We start from the raw sequence: 20,073 nt of genomic DNA, 5'->3' as shown, positions 1-20,073 counted from the left end.
CCCAGGCTCACCTTTCCAAGGTCGCACTGACCTTTTGTCCAAAGTAGAGCTTGGTGAAGGTGAAGGTCCTTAGGTAGGTGCTCTTCTCTCGGATCTTGGGCTCCAGTTTCTCCCGAACCTTGTTTTCCATGATCATGGTCAGGTAGGGCCAAATCTGGGCAATAATCTGAAAGGGATAGGAAGAAGCCCTTGGAGGTCAGGTCTGCACCTTGACTGCAGACCTGCCGTTGCCCAGGACACAGTCCTGAGTCTCTGCAGCCAGGTCTCAGGGTTGGGACCCCATGGTCCCTATGTTGCAGCACCCAGTTCCCTGTCTGCCCCCTTCTACCCACCTACCTGTCTCTCTCTCAAATATCTAGGACCCCAAGGCTTGGTTCTATTTTGCAGAGCACCATGGAAATACTCATTTGCTAAATTTAACAGTAGGAAGCTGTATGGTGCAATGGTGCATAATCTCATTCTACACTGTAGTTTACATAAAAAGTAGCAGGTGACAAAGGTTTAAGAAAAAGTTACAGAAAAGTTAAATTTTGCTGTGGATTTAAGTTCCAGCAGTCAGACAAGGCAGCCTTTGGCCAACTTCTGTAGCAGAATGAGTCATGATGCTGATCTGGGAATGTGCAGGACCAAGTTCCTGTTAATATCAGAATCTTATATAATCACAACACACAGCGTTCTGACAGATTCAGGGTTAGGTGGTTCTGTCACTGTGCAAATATCAAGTGTACTTACACAAGCCTAGATGGCATGGCCTGCCACTGCTAGGCTACAGACCTGTACACCATGTCACTGTGCTGAATGCTGTGGGCAACTGTGACACAGTGGTATTTGTGTACCTAAACTGAAAAGGCACAGAGCAAATAATGGGCAATTAGAATTTCTCAGCTCCATTATAATCTTAAGGGATCACCCTTGTGTCTGTGGTCTGTTGTTGAAGAAAAGGTTGCTACATGGTGCATGAGTATACACTGATCAAAACTAAGGAATTAACACTGCTACATTTTAAACTGATCTATAGACTATTTGGGTTTCATTTTGACTACTCCTGTCCTTTTTCTGCTCTAGCAGGAAGAGGCGGAGGCCATGGGTGATGGGATGCAGAGGGGTGTGCAGGGCTGTCCTCTTTTTCCCCATGGACATGGGCCTCAGTTTAAAGATGCCCCTCCCTCCACTTTGCCTCTCTTTCAAACCCATAACTGGAGGAGCCTAACTGTCCTCCCCTCCTCTGAAACCCTTCAAATCCACCTTCCTGCCTAGTCAGTGTCACTGTCCAGGGCCTTTGGAGTGCACCTGCATGTGTGGTTCACCTGCTCAACGTCTCTGTCCAAGGTGACATTGGTGAGCCTGCACTGGTCAGCACCACACAAGAGGAACTCTACCAGGTTTGCCCCAGGGACCCTGGGCTCTGCAATGATCCACAGAAGGGGTATGGCTACTAAAGCAGCAACCTCCTTCCTCCACATTTTACTCAGAAGCTGGGGATGGCTTTTGATGCACTTGGCAATGATATTTCTGGGACTATGAGATACCAACCTGAGATCGACAACTGTCCAGAAGTCCTTTCTTCTACCTAATCTAAGTCCTTCCTGCTATGGGCTAAGCAGGGGGGCAAGGACTGCACTGAAGTCCTGAGTCAGAAGACTGTTCGTGGGGACTACAGGAGAGCCTTCACAGGAATGGGCAGGCCAAGCAGGGGCAGGACTCAGGTTTCTCATCTGTGAAGTGGGGGTTCCTGCTGGCGGAGGGCCAAAAGTGATGCCTTTCGGGCATTTGGCAGCAGAGCTCAAGGGGAGCTCCCCTGGATGATGTAACGGCAATCATAATAATGACTATTAATAACCTCTGTACTTACCATGTGGCAGGGTGGGAACCATAATTATTCCCAATTTATGGATAAGGAAACCAGTTCAGAGATGTTAAGCAAACTACCAGAGGTTGCACAGCCAGTGGTGGTGCATCTGGGCTGGGAACCAGGTAGAAGCCAGAGCTGTTGTCTAATTAAGTGTCTTCCTCTCCTTATGAAGGAGCTGATTTTGGCTGGAGAGCCAGTGGAGGGCTGCTCTTTTCTCTATACAGTGCTTCTATTTTCTAACCTTTCCTCTGTGGGAAAATATATACATACATATATACGTGTGTGTGTGTGTGTGTGTGTGTGTGTGTGTGTGTGTTTTGGGGGGGGAGAAAGCCACCTGGTGAACAAAAGGAAGGTGCCAGCTGCCACTCTAGCAGCAGAGGGCCATCCCTGCCCCTCCCCAGCATGGGCATCACAGGGACTGAGGGCCTTGATCAGAGCCACAGACATCAAGGCTACTACAGATAACTCAGCCTCTGGCCCATGGGCCAAGGCTCAGTGAGGTTGAAGTCTGAACCCTCCTGACGCCGCCTGTGGCCTTACCTTGTTGGCCCACTCGACCCGCTCCACATCTGGAAAGTGGATCTGAAAACAGAGGCCCCAAGAGGGATTTAGACACAGCCACAAGCCCCTGGGAACCAAGCAGGAGGCCCGGCAAGTCCGGTCGGGTAGCCTGGCATGTCCCCACTCCACAACATGGGCACCTCCTCACCTGCCCCCACAGTCACAAGGGCACCCCCTGGGCACCCGGCCCTGGAGACTCACAGCCATCCCTGCCCTCAAGGAGTGCACTTTCCAGTGGGGGCAGGCAGCAAATAAGCAGCACCAACTGGGGCAAGGATGGCACAGTAGAGGCCCATGTGTGGGTGTTCTGGGCCTGCTTTGACTTGAAGGGGGTGGTGTGCTAAGGCTCTCTGCAGTGTTGTCCTCCACAGGGCCCCCAGCCCTGCTGTGGGGGGTCAGGAGGGGAAAGGGAGAAGGCTGCGAACTGCTTGTTTGCATATGCGTAAGCCCCGCCTTCCTTGCCAAAGCATTTCCCCCCACCATGCCACCTGTGTTTCCTCCTGTAAATTCCATCATCTTACTTTAATGATATAAGTAATAGTTTCTGTAGAAAACTTGGTAAGTGCAAAAACTGGCTAAGCAGAAGGAAAAAATTAGGAAATGTCACCACCTACTGTGATTACCTTTAAGGAGCTGATGTTGTCAGTGGCAGCTGTGGAGGGGGTGCCTTTGGGGCCTCACCTCCTCTCCCCACCCTGGCTCCCAGGGTGTAACCCCTTCTGGAGGGGCCTCTAGTCAAGTAACTACCTCTAGGTCACAACCTCCAGCCCCTGGGGCTGGGTGAGTGGGGGTGGTGTGTGTGACCATCCTCTGTATAACAAGTCTGAGTGCTCACCTCTTGCAGGAGTCTCAAGCTCCACATCAGTCTAAAGTTCTCTCCCCTGAAGTTTTTATGGGGAGGTCAAGTGACATAGGAGTGGGCATGCAGAGTTCCTGGCACAAAATAAAGGTCAGTAAAATAAATGGTTGCAATGGCCACACTCATGGCAGTCCCCTGAGCATGGGGCCAGCTTGGGATCATACTGATCAGGGCCTGGGACCACCCAAATGGAGAAAGAACCTGACCCCCATCTGGGGGCCAGGGACACTGACTGTCCAGGGACTGGGCATATATAGGTCACACATCTCCTGCATACCCACCAGGTGCCAGGCAGCAGGCTGGCTCTGGGTCTACCTTGAAGGCTCCAACTCACACCTGACCCAGAGCTGGCTCAGGAGGAGAGCCATTCTCAAAGTGGGGCATAGAGCAATCAGATTCTCTTAGGAGCACAGTTTTTGACTGCCTTGAGAGGCAGAGGAGACTTCCGAGACACCATGTCATTCTTCCAGCCTGTTTCTCCAGCTTGGCAGAGTCGCCAAGTTAATATTAATTAATATTAATATTCCAGATGTTAAAGTTAATATTAATATTCCATTAGTTAAAGTTAATATTCCAGATGCTGAGGGAAAATTCTACCTGGTTCCCTGAAATGGGAGCTGACCCAGCCCACAGGAAGCAAGGGAAGCAATGGGGGAAGGAATAATGGGGGAGTGGCCATGAGCCCAGGTCAGCCAGTCCTTTCAGGTAGGAGAAGACACCAATCACCTTACATTCTCTGTAGCACCCTGGGCCAGATCCCAAGGTGGAAGCCAGGAAAGTGAGAGGTGAGACCCTTTCATTGCTCCCTCACTGCAGTAGAGACTCCTGACATAGGCCTGGAGGGGGCTTCGTGTCACATCACAGCCTCATCCCTCATGACAGTCCAGCCACCTTGACTGCTCCCATTGCCACCAAGGACTTGCCCATGCCATTCCTGGTGTCTGAAACCATCTTCCCCCCTCTCCTCTGACTGCTTCATTCATCACCATCTCAGACCTCATTTCTTTCGGGAAGCCTTTCCAGGTCTCCCATGTAGAGGACAAGTGTTCCTCTTAGGTGCCTGCTGGATTCCAGTCACTGTGCTTTGTACACCTCATCAGAGCCTCTTGGTGTCACTGCTTCCCTCCCTTCTAGACTGGGAGAGCTCAGAGGGCTGACTGGTCCTCGTTCCCTGTCAGAGCCTGCTCCTAGCACATGAATGTCTGAATGCATACTTGTGGAATAAATGAATGTATGAGTGAATGAATGCCAGATTCTTGCCCTCTAGCAGCTCCCAGGCTGGTGAAGGAGGCAGGTGGGGGACAACCCCATGTGCAGGATCAGGACCAAGGTGGGAAAGTGAACATCAAGAAGAGAGTTTGATTCCAGCAGGCACATCAGGGGCACAACTCCTTTTCTGCCTGGCTGGGCTGTCCTCCCAAGCCACTGCACTTCCCATCCTGCCCAGGCACATCTCAGCTGCATACCCATCCACATCCCAGCCCAGGCAGTTCTACAACTTTAGGAGCTGAGTGGCTCTGACTCTGGTCCCTGGAAAGGTGATCCAGCTTGGCAGGTCCAACCCTGGGCAGCTCTGGGAGCTGGTCAAATGAAGATTCCTGAGCTGCCTGCCTCATGCCTCCTGAATCAGAGCGTATCGGGGTGGAGCCCTGTGACTTATTTTTTAATGAGCTCTGGGCATGATTCTAGAGCTCAGTCAGGACTGGTTGTGAGGAACTAAGGACCAGCCATCTCTTGCATTAGGGTAATCCATGGTCACCCTAAAAGTTTGGGCAGCAACAGAACAATCCAGCCTGACTGCTTAAGTTTTCCTGGTCTCTCTCGGCTCCCTATCCCTGTATCTAAGACTCCTCGGTAAGAGGCTCCTCCATAGACAAGTCTGAATCCCTGAAAACAGAACCAATTCGGTCCAAGAAAATAAGAAACTTTCAGGGCTCCCTGTTCTGCTGCAGTCACCTGCACACCTCCCTCTGCCCAAATCTCAGCGCTTGTCTTCACCTCCAATGAGGTAACACACGAGACCTGACCACATTCTTGTGACTGCCCCAGTAAGTGTGGAGCAGGAAGGACATCATAGAGACGGAAACTTAAAAGCAGCTACTCATCATTAGTGTTTTCCCAGTTTGATGTAGACAGACCAGTCAGTCTGATTTTCCATCAAAACTTTATCTTGCTAAAGAAATCTTCTCCACTCCAAATTCTCAGTTATCCTAGGTTTTTAATCTATTGAGTTTCCCATTTAAATCTTTATTCTTTTCTGGATTTTTTTAACATGGTGAGATAGGGATATGATTTTATTTCACTCCCTCCATATTTCTACTAACGCAATTTTCTATCACCACGTAACAGTGACAACAAAAGTCCATCTTTTCCTGACTTGTGAAGATATTTCACTCAAAACCCAGCTTCTTGTATATGCTTTGGTGTTCCTGGACTTGGCTTTCACTTTGTCAGTCTGCTGTTCCTCTGCCAGTAACCACACTGTTTTAATCACTGTTTTTGCAAAATGATCTGGGGTAGGGTGATCCCCTTTTTTGCTTTTCATTTTCAAATTCATTTGGATACCAGATGTGTTAGCTTTGCACTACTGTAACAAGATACCTGACAAAGTCAATTTATGAGGAGGAAAGGTTTATTTTGGTTCTTGGATTCAGAGGTTCATGGTTGTTAAGGCCTATTGTTTTAGAGCCTGTGGTGAGGCAGAACATTGTGGTAGGAGTTCGAGGAGGAGAAATGTTCTTACCTCATGGTGGCTGGGCAGCAAAAAGAAAGAAAGGGGCTAGGGTCCAGGGTATGTTCCCAATGACCTACCTGCCTTCCACTAAGCCCCACCTCCTACAGGTTCCACCCCTCACAGCAGCACCACGGGGTGGGGACCAGGTCTCTTGATGGCCATTTCAGATCCTAAGTTAACAGTAGATATTTACTTTCCACATGAATACTGACACCTCTATAACATAAAGTTTTATATCCAGGAGCAGAATATTTCCTTTTATTCACTTTTTATGGTATTTAATATGTTTAGGATGATAAACTTTTTTATTACTTTGTGATTTTTTTTTTTTTTTTTTGGTACCAGGGATTGAACTCAGGTCCTTGTGCTTGTGAGGCAGGCAGCAGAACCATGGAGCTAAATCTCTGGCCCTCCTTTGTGATTTTTGAAGTTATTTAAAATATTTTTCTTTCTGAGCAGCTTTGCTAATAGTTGTTCTAATTCTCCTATGTATATGAATTTATCATCTCCAAATAATAATTTTTATATTTTTTGCTCCCCATCTTTATCTGGTTCGTTTTTCTTCTTCTACTTCCTTGGGCAGAACCTCTGGTGTTATCTTGAACAGCAGTGGCAATGGCAAGCCATCTCTGGTTCCTCACCTTCAAGGAAGGCTCCTTAAGTTTTCTATTAAACACATTCTCACTGTAGATTTTGGACAGTGTCTTTCAGACTGGGGAAGTTCTTTTCAATTCTTAATTTCTCAAGGTTTTATTATAAGTGGGTACTGAACTATATTCAAAAGCCTACTGGGAAAATTGTGACTTTTTTCCCCTTTCCCTCCTAAAGCCGAGCCATCTCCTGTTCCTGGTATAAACCCCACTTTGATGTAACAAATTTAGTTAGCCTGATATTCACTTAGGTTTTATAGAACTTTGATTCAAAGTGATGCCTAAAATTTCTATTCCAGTAAAATTTATATCATGTTTTAGTAGACAGATTTTACAATAAATCGTAAAGAAAATAGGTCAGCTTTCCCTATTCTATCTTCTGAAATAATGTTTAAATATAGAAATTACATGATCTATGAACTGCAGTATATCCACAAAACTATCTTGGTTTGAGGCTTTTTGGGGTTATCACCACCTCTCCACTGAATAACACTGGGGCTAATGGTATATTTGAGGTCTCTTATTGTGGTAATTTTGATATTTATTTTTCTAGGAATGTATTTCACCTAGGTTTTCAAATTTATTGCTATAGTTTATAATATTTTATTATTTCTAATGTATTATATGTAGTGTTATTTCTTATTCTTTCATTCTATATTTGTTTTTCATCTTTTCTATTTTTTCATGAATGGTCTTTGCCAAAGGTTTTCCTTATTGTATTAGCCTTTTCAGAGACTAGTTTAGTTTTTTTCTTGTTGTTCTTGTTTTGTTTTGTCCCCAGTACCAGGGATTGAACTCAGGACCTTGCACTTGCCAGGCAGGCACAGTGCCTGTGCCTGCATCCCCAGCCCCAGAAGGCTAGTTTTTAAATTTTTTTTTGAAGGCTAGTTTTTGTCGGTAGTGTTAAAGAGTTTTCTTTCCTCTCATCCTTTACCTTAAAAACATTATTCAGAGTAAAATAAAGAAGAGATGGTAGGAAACAGTGTGGCAGACTTTCTTGGAAATGAGGAAATGAAGAGGGGGAGGGTAGGAAAGGAAATAAAAGGACCAAAAATGATCATGATATGATCTATATGTACAATTCCCCAAAACAAATGTGACCATTATATATCACAAACATACACTAATAAAAGATAAAATATTTTCATCTTAATATTATTTCCTTCCTTATTTAACTAAATCTGTTGCTCTTTTATGATTTTAGAGTTGACCTTCATGAGTCTCAGTTTAATCATTCATATCCCCCACCCCCACCCCAAACCGGGGATCGAATTCAGGGCCTTGCATTTGTAAGGCTGGCGCAGTCCCACTGAGCTAAATCCCCAGCACTAATCATTCATTTTTAATTTTTCTTGTTTAATGATAAATTCCCCTTTCAGTCTTAACATGTTTTCATTGTTATTCTGCTGGTTTTTTTCTAATTTCCATTATGACTTCCTCTTCATGAGTTTTTAAATAGTAATGTTTAAAAATATCCAGACATGTGAGATTTCTATAGCTATTTCTTACTGTTTCCTAATTTCATTTCTTTGTGGTTGGAACAAAAATGGAATATATTGATAGCTTCTTTGTGGCCTGGTACATGATTAATTCCTGTGACTGTCCCAGATGCGAGCAAGCTGTAGTGTCCTTACTTTATCCTTATCCTTTGCTTAGCATTTTCAGAGAGGGATATATTAACATTTTCAAGCTCAACTATTGGCTAATCTACTTCCTCATGTCAGCTGTTGACTTAGATTTCAAGTTTATATTGTGTAATATGATACATATGTGGCCATGATTATATCTTCACTAGCATATAACATCCTTCCTCACCCTTACATTTGACATACTCTATTTTGTCTCATATGAAAATTGCTATTCAAGCCTTTTGTTTCAAAATTGCCCAGTTCTTTTTCCATGCTGTTTTCAACCCTCCTGAGTTCATATTAGGCTCATGTCATTTAATATTTGCCTAATCCCTTATCAGTCCCATTTTACAGCTAAGGAAACTGAGGCTCAGAGAAGTTATGTGGCCTGCAATCACTAGCTACGGTGTGCTGGCCCAAGGGACAGACCCACCCTGCACTTTTCACTCTGCCCTGCTCACTACTTGTAAGTAAACCACACACCTCACCATGCTTCCTTCTGTACAGGGTCTGGTTTAGCAGCTGGTTGCCCTCCTGGGGCCTAGCCCTCACTAGGAAGTCATACTTTACAGGGCAGTCACACACACTCAGGGCGTTCCATAAACACTTTCTTTTGATATTCCTAAGACTCTATAAAGTGGACAGTAAAGATAATTACCCACACTTTACACATGAGGAGAGCCTCCCAGGCGCTTTCCTACTGTACTTGTCAAGATTTCCCAGGTGATCAGAATCCACAGTCCTCAACGCCCTGTGACCTGACCCCGGCCTTCAAATCTTTTTCTCATCCACTTCTCTCCTTCCATCTTCCCCCTGAAGGTGGAGCCTTTGAAGTTTTTCCAACCTAAGCCTAGTACATTTAAAATTTTGCTTCTGTAAGCCTCAGTTTTCTCCACAGCAAGATGGGTACAATACTGCCAATTTCACAGTTCTGAGGAGACGTGAGGGGACAATGCATGCAAGGTGCCCAGTGCCCTTCTCAGCTCAGGAGTGTTGTGCAGACATTCTGACACATTCGACCAAAGGTACATGCAAGAAAAATGTCACCTGGGTTGTGTGTCCAGTTCAGCCTGACCCAAAGCCTTGTAAATTTTCTGCTGAATCTCTTGGTGCCCCTGACTGCACTTTGAGAAATACCACTGAGGAGAACAGAAGAGTGAAGAGAGGGCACAGCCAAGTAGTTAAGATGGAAGGAAAAGGAATGTGACTCGTTATTTTCTTGGCCTTTGCTGATTGGCTGGGGGGGTGTGTCTGTGCCCCAGATATACACAGCACTCATAAGCTGGGCCCAAAGCCCTCAAAAGGCCCATGAGAAACTCTGACTAATGGGGTGCACCATAGTAAGGCAAAGGAATCCAAGGAAAGCCTCTGTCTTGAGTCTTTTCTTACTCAGGAAATAAAGAAAAGGCAGAAAGGGCCGGGAATTTAGCCCAGTGGCACCGGGCCTGCCTCATAAGCACAAGGTCCCCGGTACCAAAAAAAAAAAAAAAGAAAGAAAAGGAAAGGCAGAAAATGAAGGTGGGTGGCTCATCCTCAAACTAAGTCTTAAAGCACTGAGTTTTGTTCCAATTCCCTGTGAGGCCAGGAATCTCTGAGATCAGCCTCACACCCTCTACCCAGACAAAGAGCTAGACAGGCAGTCATTCTCAAATAGCTGTGTACAAAAATCACCTCCAGAAGAGCTCATTAAAATGCAGACTCTTGGTCTGGGCCCTTAGAGATTCTAATTCAGGAGCACTGGGCCAGGATCTGCATCTTTACCAAGCTCTTCTAGTGGTGATCATGGTGGAGGGCATGGAAGAATGAGGGGACAGAGTCCCCCAGGTTAGAGGCCCTTCTCGGGCCCTGGAAAAAGGTGGATTTCCACCCCCTCTTCTCCAGGCTCCTGGCTAGGTCTGAAAAGTCAGTGTGGGGGCTCCAGCTGTCATCAGATTCTCACTATCACTCTATGGACCTCAGTTCTTTTACAAAAGGCCTTCTTGTGGGCTGGGGAGGTAGCTTAGTAATAGAGTATTTACCTAGTATGTGGAAGGTCCTGAGTTCAATTCCCAGTACCAGAAAAAACTATGTCAACAAAGGGACCTCTTCCCCCAAGAATAAGGGAAAGCAAGAGGTAGAAGGCAACAAAACCTAGCATCATGATTTTGCCTGGCTCTGAGACCGTCTTTCCCCATGAAAGGTGAGCCACTCATGTCCCATATTTGCTTTCTGCAGTCAGATTGCAGGAGCAGTGGGAAGGGCAGCCACGGGGTTAGAGGAGCTGAGTTCCAGTCCTAATTTCTTTCATCCTCAGCTTTCTCACAGGGATGAGGCTGCTAATCCCACTCTGCATGAACCTACTTCTAAATGGTTTAGGGCTGGAAACAAATTCAGTACTCTAGCAAGCTTCATTCCCCAAAAAAGTAGATACTGTACTATCCTGACTGATTTATTACAAGTGAGAATGTTTAGCCAAAGCAGGCTTGGAAAACCCCAAAGATGACCAAGCACACAGGCCAGCCACCAGGACCTGAGAACCCTGCCATTCCTCCTGCAGTGCCGTGCCCTCAGGAAAGTTTAAATAGTCTGCAGCTCCATTCAGACCTCCCTAAACTAACACTTCTGTTCCTATATTTGGGCCAAAGCCTTCCAGGCAAAGTGTGCTGATATTTTAAAGAGGGCAATTTGAGACACTGGCAAGAGATTGGTGGTAAAGAGAACTTAACAGATACAGAGTGTAAAGCAAGTTCAAAGAAACCCTGGCGAGTAGAAGCTACCAAAGAGGCTAAATCAATACTCCATCTTTGCTTTATTTCCTAAAGCGTTTAGGAAAAATGAAGAGCCAGAGTGAAGGCTGCATCCCATCAAGCCAAGGCCCTGAGGGCCCATATAGAAGGCTCTGGGGTGGGTTGGAATCTTCATAGGAGCTTTGTGCCATCAGAGCTGCTTATGAGGCAGGGGTCTCCCTGTCTGCTTTGCTTTGTTTTTTTGAGACAGGGTCTTGCTATGTAGTTCAAACTGCCCTTGGATTCACTATGTAGCCCAAGTTGGCCTTGAACTCACAGCAATCCTCTTGCCTCAGCCTCCTGAGTGCTGGGATTACAGGTGTACACCACCACACCAAGCTGGGCCTTCCCTGTCATTAGGTAGGTTCTGCTCCTTCCCACAGGAATGGTAGCTCCTCCTCCCATGGAATAGCATGTACAGACCCACAGATACAGGAATATGAAACTCACAAATATGGAGATATGGAAGTACACACATTGCATGCATTCACACACAGAGCTACAGAGACCTACACACACATCCATGGACTCTCTCTCTCACACATACACACACACCCATACCTGCTGCCTCAAACTGATGTTGCCAACCCCTACCCCATGCGAATTATTACTATTATTATTACTATTATGAATTATTATTATTATTACAAATTAGGTACTGTACGAATTACTCTAGGAAGGAAGGCCCAGACCTCAGGCTGGCCCCGTCTTCCTGAGTGTGCTTTATCAGGAAAGTGATCCTTCACATTCTTTCTTCTCCAGATGAAGTATAGTCTTTTATTCTTTTTTCCTGTTTTCAGGAGGCAAAAATTTAACCATGAAAACTGCACACATGCATGCGTCCATCTGATTTTTTTGGTTTTGGTGGGGTTTTTTTGTTATTTTTTGAGACAGGGTCTTGCTCTGTAGTCCAGGCTGGCCCTGAACTTACTATGTAACCCAGGCTGGCTCAAACCTGTAGCAATCCTCCTGCCTCAGCCTCCCAAGTGCTGGGATTACAAATGTGTGCCAATATACCAGGTTCTCATTTGGTTTTTTGAAAGAAGGTTTTGCTTTGTAGCTCAGGCTGGCCTAGAACTTGCAGTGATCTTCCTGCCTCAGTCTCCCAAGTGCTGGGATTATAGGTGTGCACCACCATGCTTAGCTGAAAACTGCTTTTAAAATCTTTTCTGTTTTAAATTACCCTGCTAAAAGTGCTGAAATAATTGCTTTGTTAAGCTGTCTAGCATTGTTTATAATCCACAGGCTTCTTAGCGACACACCTCCTTGGCAAACTACCAAAATCAGTGGGACCAGGCAGAACACTGAACAGAGGAAATTCGAGGTCACCAAGATGAGAACACTGAGGCCTAGGAGCCTGACACCTTTCAGAAAGGAACAAGAGTTCAGAGCACTAGGGGACACTTGGGTGCACTACAGAGTTAGCAGGGACTGAGGGATAATGGTAAGTTGTCAGAGAGTTCAATGATCTGGTTAGGTTTCATAATGCCTAAGGGTTAAGAAAACTTTTCTTCTTGCTTATCAAACTAACAAAGGTCCAAAAGTAATAATATTCAGGGCTGGTAAGACCACAGGAGTCTTTTAAATGTCTGTAAAATGTTATAAGCATTGATGTTTCAGTTTAACTTTCAGTAATCTGTACTATGGAAATTGAAAAACATGAACGAAGATTTACATAGTAGACGTTCACTGCACCATTCATTCAGCATTAGTGAGGTCCAACTATGCACTAGGCACTGTGCTAGGAACTGAGGGTACAGAAATGAGCAAGAACCATGCCCTGCCTTAAAAGTATAGTCAGTCTGGAAGAAAAGTGAGACATACAAACCAGTAGGTACGAATCAGTATGAGAGGGTGTGTGATAAGAGATGCGAGCTCAGGGCTCTGTGGGCGCCTGAGCAGAAGGCCCCACAGGACGAGTCAGCAGACCCAGCCTAGCATATGAGGAGGAGGAATTCCAGACAGATACAGGCGGCGCACCCACCTCAGCTAGGCGCGGGGAGGGAATACTTGGAAATAACTGAAATCAATGTTAAAGAAAGGGTTAACTGACTTATGGTATGTTCATATCAAGGATATCATTGTCCTTAAAAATATATTTGGTAAATGTTTGTAATATAATGTGAGGAATGTTAAAAAAAAAAAAAGAGGGGGAGGGAACGTACAAGTTTAAAAATAAAACAGTTTTCACACACCTTCTATGTTCAGGAAGTACACTCAAATATAACCACGCATGTCTGGGTAGAAGCATCATAAGTGCTCCTTCCCACTTTGTCTTTTAGGCCATTTCTAAATTTTCTACAAGGGTAAAGCACTACTTTTATGATGAGAAAAGCCAAAATTTTAATCAGTTTATAAGTAGTTATGTTAAAAAAAAAAAAAGAAAAGAAATACAACATGGACGGAGGAATGGGAATGGTGTTCTGAGGTCTGGGGTTCTGAGACATCCTGTGGGCCAGGGAAGTTTCCTGGCTTGTTGCGCCACATGGTTCATGGACACACGACTCATGCCACACTGGCATGGGGCTTCTTGGGCAGGAGTGGCCCTGCCTTCCTGCACAGGTAGGACTTGCAGGACCTGGGCCCTTGGTCCCTGTGTGATCTGAGGACATCAAGGCTTTTATCTTTGGCTTGAAGTACAGGGCATGTAAAAAGAAAACTGCAATGTTGCTTTGTCCCTATCATAAGTCCCAACAGGGCAGAAACCTATCTCAAACCTCTCCTGAGTATTGACTGAGGAGAAGAAGGGAAGGAAGCCAAAGGCCTGAACCACATGTCAACAGTTTGTGCTGTAAGCTCCAGGGTCCCAGAGTCTAGAAATCCTGGAACTGCTCTTTTCCCCTTTTCCTATCGCTGCTGCTACCTTTCCTGTGATCTTCAATAAACATAGCCACTTACTACTTAAAAAAAAAAAATCCTGGGACTTTCTGGGAGAGGGAACTCTGATGGAGGGCTGGGAGAGGACAGTGAAGAGGAAAGGAAGGGCACATTCCAGGCCCTTGATCCCCAATGTAGCTGGGTTGTAACCCTCACAGGTCATCAGGGGGCCAATGTGCACTTCCCAAAGGCTCCTCTAGTCACTGGGCACATCCCACAGAAATCCACCTCTGCTGCTACCCAGGCTCTGAGCCAGCTGTTAAAGAAAGCCAGTGGTCAGCTCTCTACAACTTGTCCACTGGGGAGGAGCTGCAGCACAGGCAAAGGACAGGACTGTCTCCACTCTTGGCCTTGATCCTCCCAATCACTCAGGTCGAGACACCTGGCTTACAGGAAAGGTTGCTCTGGACACTCCTGTCCTAGAAAGTTTGAGCACTTGTACATGAGGTGATGGGCAGGGGAGTTTGGGTGCTGTGAACTGCTGTCCTGGAATCTGCAGACCGTAAGAGAAATAGTGAGGTCCAGTAACCTATGGAAAGCTTGGGACCCACAGCCCCTACCCATACCACAGCCACAACCCCACAGTCCCTCTTCTTCCAAGAAGGCTTCCCAGGTCACTTCCAGCCTGGGTTAGGTGTCCTCCCCAAGCTGTTCAGCCTCTCAAACTGCCACCTCCTAGGACTGTTCATGCTGCCTCAGAAAAGTGTTTTCATGGGCCTGAATCCCCATCCTACTTGCCAGGTCCTCGAAGGACAGTGTCACTCATGTTTATGGCCCCACCTGAAAAAATGTGCCTCCCACATCACAAACCTCCACACATGCTTCCCGGCTGAGTAAAGGAATGAACACATAGATGCCTAAGATCCCTGTGTTGGGCTTGAAGGGAAGCCCATACTCTGTCACTCTTATTGCCCAATTCTGGCCCAAGACATGATAAATCCATAAATCATCACTAAGACATGGGGCAGAAACCCAACGGCATAACTAAAAACCTGCTTGCCTCTTCCTTCCTGAGGAGAGGTCTGATGCCAAGCCAACTTGAATGACCTCCCAGAGCTGCAGGGACCTCAAGGGTAAGAAGTTTCCCCCAATTCCAAGTGACTCCCAACTAGTACTGATGTGTAAAACCAGGTTCCACAGCACTAGCCCAAAGGATTAAGCTTTTTGAGCTTATTTGAGAGTACTCAGTGACAGCTCAGAGTTATCACAGCATTCAATTCCTCTAACACAAGCATCAGTACAGGACAGACCATGAGAACTTGGGGTGTAAAATCATCTGTTCCACTCACAGAAAGAATGCCAGACCCTCAGCACTAGCAAGGCAGCCAACCCAAGTGGCTCTCGGGAAGGCTTAAGGGGATAATTTCAGGATACTGCCACAGCCCTGGAACGTCCACTTCTTTGTATAAATGGTTCATCTTCTCCATGTGCTCGACTTGGCCAGCATCCCCATCCCACACCCAGTTAGATGGGGTGTGGGTAAGAAAGACTGGGGAATGAGTCTTATGGGATGTTTAGCACCACAGAAAAACTGACTTAGGACTGGTTAAGGATAGTGGACTCCTATGACTCAAAAGGATCTCTAGAAGGGCCAGGGAGTTAGCTCAGTGGTGGCATGCCTGCCTTGCAAGCTCAAGGTCCAGAGTTCGATCCCCGATACTGGAAAGAAAAAAAAAAAAGGATCTCTAGAGCATCTCCTAAAACTTCATCTTCAGAGAGCAGTCAGAACCCTAGAGAGGGGCATCTCTCAGTGAACACCCACCAGTCTCCACGTTCACACCCAGGCCCACGTCACATTGGCACCATCTGCCAGCAAATGCAGGAGGGCTGACTGTCCCCAACAAAGCTGCCAATGGACTGTCAGCTGGCAGGACAGCAAGCCCTGCTAGATCCCAGATCACAGACCGACAAAATGCCAACTTTCTGACAGTTCTTTCCCCTCTCTAAGCTGCCTCAAGCTATTTTCCTACCAACTGGCCCTCAGCCACCCCACACCCCAACTGACCCGGAGCCAAGGAAGTTGTTCACCAAACTTCCCTCCTCACACCAGCTTAGACACAGCAAGAGCAAAATAAATACTGTTTCTGATAAACCAATCATCCAATTGGTGCACTGATGAATGGCTCAGTGAACAACACGGGAATGAACCAATCAGTAAAGGACAATTCTGTGGTATGGGAGGCAGCTGAGGCAGTCAGCCAGCATGGTTACCACAAGAGTCTCAAGGGGCCCAGAGCCGGAAGGCTCAGCTCAAGTTGTCAGCAAGGAAGCACTCAGTGGACCACCACAGCTCAAATTCTGGAAGCATGGAGCAGGCCCAGGCAAGTGGCATTTCACTGAGGGGCTCTGTGAAGCCCTCTACTTGCTCTGCCCTCAGCCCTCTACAGTCAGCTCCCAAAAGATGCATTTGCTGCTGAGATACTTGACCATTAGTGTTATAATAAATGGGAAAAGGTAGCATCGGGAGGCCTGGAAAACTGAGGCCTCCTCAAAAGTGACAGACCCCACCAAGTAAGCACTCATGTCTCAGTGGCTCATCAACATTCAACTCACCACAACTGCATGTGGAAACTGAGAGCTTCAGTGGCTCACCAAGGCCCACAGCTCAACGAGTAATATCAAGGTCTGCAGCTTGTCACTGTGTGGCATGGTTCCCACCCTTAACAAGGACAGCTTACTGAGGTAGCTTTTAAGTCCTTCAAAAATATCTCTAAAAATGGTGCCGGGAGGCACACTTATGTAAACATGCAGCTATTCTTTGCAGAGGGTGAGGAACAGTGTCCCTCTAGCTCTTTTCGATGTGACCAGGCCACGTTCACAGGTCAAAGGCATCCACAGGAGGCTTGCTCATGGCCACTTTTTTAGTTCTTTACCCCCTGGAAGGGAGTCTGAAAGAGGAGCAGGACAGTCTGAAGTTTGACTAGAGCTCAGAGAGCAGAGCTGAGATAGTTCTGAAAGACCAACCAGCCTAATCTCCTTGTCTGGGTAGAAAAACAGGCCAGAAAGGAAAAGCAATCTTTCTGACACCCTGGAGGCAGCAGCTTGCAGCAGTGTTGAGAAAAATCTAAGACTGGGCAAGAAAGGAGGGCATGACTGAAAGCTGACATGGGAGCCATAGCCTGGCAGGGGAGAGGGATGGTATCTCCATTCCAGCCTAGGCTGGCCTCAGCCTCCACCCAATCATGGGAACTTGGTGTAAATTGGGGAAAGGTGCCCCTTTCAAGCAGCACATGGATTGACAAGCAGCAGTGGGGGTTGATATCCAACCTCACCCTCACAGGGTGCTACCGTACAGGAGACAACTTGCCCAACTGTGCAAGGCAGTTCAGAGTGTGGGAGCCACACAAGAGTCCTTCAACTTTTCTTCAGTCTCTCCCACTGTTAATTTGCCATCTGGTAGCTTTTAAAAATACATCCTTGATATCAAAGCAGGTCACAAGCCATTGTTCCCTCTTCCATATAAGGAAATCAGATTTCAAAAGAGGGAAGGCATGCTAAAAAGTCAGCATGTAATGATAAAGATAACCCTTTATTTGTGGTCCATGATCTTGGGAAAGTGCCTTATCCATCTTTGCCTTCATAAACAGTATGTGTTTCTAAGGACGTAGAGAGGAAGGGAGGAGAATTATACCAAGCAGGCTCCAGGTTTTCCCTATTCTCCCAGGCTCAGAAACTTTCACAAGGCAGATCAAAAAGCTCACAGTTGGGTCTGGTTGTGTGTTCTTTCCAGGTGCACACAGATAACCACCCTCACCAGGAATGCTTCACATTCAGGAACCCCAAGCACAGTAATGGACACCCAGCACCCCAAACCAGAAAGGACCCGGAAAGACCCCTGGATCCTTCCTTCACCTCACTCTAGAGGCTACCAAACATGTAGAGTCCCAGTCCCACACATCCCTCATCTCCTCCTGCTGGTCCCCACTACTACCATGTTAGTTCAAATCATTTTCCAAGTTGACGTCTCTCCTCTTAACTTACTCCTCCCTCTACATGCTGCTTTCTGCAGGGTCTTTGAAAACCTCCCACAGGATCAGAATCAGCCCACCCTCCATCACACCTGCCTCAACTTGGCCCTATCCATCCACCCCTACCACACACATCAGCCAGCCCAAGGACACAGTGCTCCCTCAGAGTGGCCAGCCCATGCCTCCATGCTGTGCTCACAGCCTCCCTTGGCCTAGAATGCCCTGCACAGCACCACTGCCTCAGTCTAAAAGGTGACCCCAGCCCTGGCCCTCCTGATTGGCCTGCCAAGACTGGAAATCCCAAACTGAGGCCAAGCCCTTTCAAAGACCCTGTCAAGAGGTGGGAGTCTATAGTCTGGGGATAATGTGATATAGGAATCAGATACGGTATCCTTCACCAGGCTTTTGACACCACCACCACTGGACCTGAGGACCCTATTCAGGCTCCTGTCTCCGACTTCCCTCAGCCCTCTATGGCAATTGCCAATTATGCATCTGTCTCTCACCTGAGACTGGCCTCTTGGTAGAAAGACACTATCACCTTCCTGTGTGTCTTCCCACACAAGGTCAGACCTGGGGTATGGACTATGGGGTGAGGCACCCAAGGAGTGTCTTGTGTTTAAGCTGAGCTCCTGCTGGCTATGTCTGTGTTGCTCCTAGGGTCCCTTGCCCCAACAGAAGCCAGACCTGTCTCTGTGTGTACATGTGAATACCAGTGCCCCTATAAGATTCTTGGTCCAGTTTCAAAAACATTGCTTCTTTCAAACAGCTAAGTGCCTGAAGGCATCCATAATACAGGAAAGGGAGAAAAACATGGGCCCACCCTCATCGACTGAAGCCACAACAGGTCACAACATAGATCTGACAGGTGACCTGGGCTCCCTCAGCATTGAGTAAGGGCTAAGGACAAGTCAGGTCTGCTCTCTGGGCCCATACCTTTCAGTATGACAAACCACACAGAACCACCAGAATGAATGAGATCCCTTCGGATGAAATTTCTTTTGTGCTTAAATTGAAATGTTTCAGGGGAGGGGGGCTGTCCCATGACAGCTGCCCCAGCAAAGTGATCGCTACAATTTTTCATTGTGCAACCTTACCACTCTTTGGCCCCCTCATTCCTAATATAAATAACCCTATTTACAAAGCTCTACTGTCAAGCCATATATTAAATATCAGTAAGTATTATGGGCTGAGTTGTGTCTCCTTCAAATTCATATGTTTTGACCTCCAGGACTTCAGTATATGGCTGTATTTGGAGATAGTCTTTGAAGATGTAATTAAGTTAAAATAAGGCCATTCGAATAGACCTTAGTCCAGTATGACTGTTGTACTTATAAGAGGAAAAGTGGACAGATATTCAGAGGGAGAATGATGGGAAGACACAGAGAGAAGGAGTAGAGAGACCTCAGAAGAAAGGAACCTGCAGACACTTCGATCTTGGATTAACTGCCTCCAGAATGAGGGGTAATACATTTCTGTTGTTTAAGTCATCCAGTCTATACTTTGTTTTTTGTTTGTTTGTTTTGGTTTTTTGGTTTTTTTGGTACCGGGGATCGAACTCCAGTCCTTGCGCTTTCGCAGCAGGCAGCGAAACCACTGAGCTAAATCCCCGGCTCTATACTTTGTTTTGACAGCCCTACCAAACTAAATTCAGAAAGGCTTACTTTCTCTCTTTTAAGTTAAACATAAATAGCCTTTATCGCTCCACTTCGGAGGCCATTATGACAGGCAGGTGTGATGAACCTATGGCCCAGTGGATTTTAGAGTACAGGCCACACACAGCGAGAGGACATGAGGGGTCTGGGGGCCTCTGGGATCTTCCCCTGTGAGCAGGAGCGCACTGGGAAAGCCCTGAGAAAGTGTTCCCCCAGCACAGAGGGGCAAGTTTGTCACAAGCCAGTCCCTGAAACCCGAAACCCTCCTTTTGCCAGCCTTCGCCAAACTCTCCTGATTTTAAGAATCACCCAGGGTGCCTCGGTCCCACTCCTGGGAGTTGTGTGGTGGGCTCAGACCTTGCTTTTAAGTGAGCCAGGCGATGCTCAGGACCAGGAGCATTTGAAGAAACCGTCGTCCGGCCCTGCCCTTGACACCAAGAGGTGAGTTTGTGGTTGGAATGTGAGGCTCCTGCCCGCGCATCCCCACCGCGCGCAGCTGCGTCCCCTTTGCCACCCACTCT

General features: G+C 46.7%; 1 protein-coding gene across 6 annotated transcripts in view; it reads right to left on the bottom strand.

Annotated features, from left to right (window-relative positions):
- Positions 1-20,073, bottom strand: part of Esyt3 (extended synaptotagmin 3) — a 48,588-nt gene that overhangs the window by 27,550 nt on the left and 965 nt on the right. For all 6 annotated transcript variants that reach the window (XM_021248955.2, XM_087186212.1, XM_021248814.2 and 3 more), the window contains exons 2-3: positions 2,396-2,437; positions 32-166 (exon numbers count right to left, since the gene is read on the bottom strand). In XM_021248955.2, coding sequence (XP_021104614.2) covers positions 32-166; positions 2,396-2,437 — 177 coding nt within the window. The remainder of the gene's footprint in view (positions 1-31; positions 167-2,395; positions 2,438-20,073) is intronic.

Source organism: Heterocephalus glaber, unplaced genomic scaffold (assembly GCF_053883595.1).
Source record: "Heterocephalus glaber isolate CG9 unplaced genomic scaffold, H.glaber_assembly_v1.0 deba00001504, whole genome shotgun sequence".
NCBI lineage: Eukaryota > Metazoa > Chordata > Mammalia > Rodentia > Bathyergidae > Heterocephalus > Heterocephalus glaber.
Note: the sequence above shows the minus strand (reverse complement) of the source record. Positions and strands in the feature narration are given on the sequence as shown.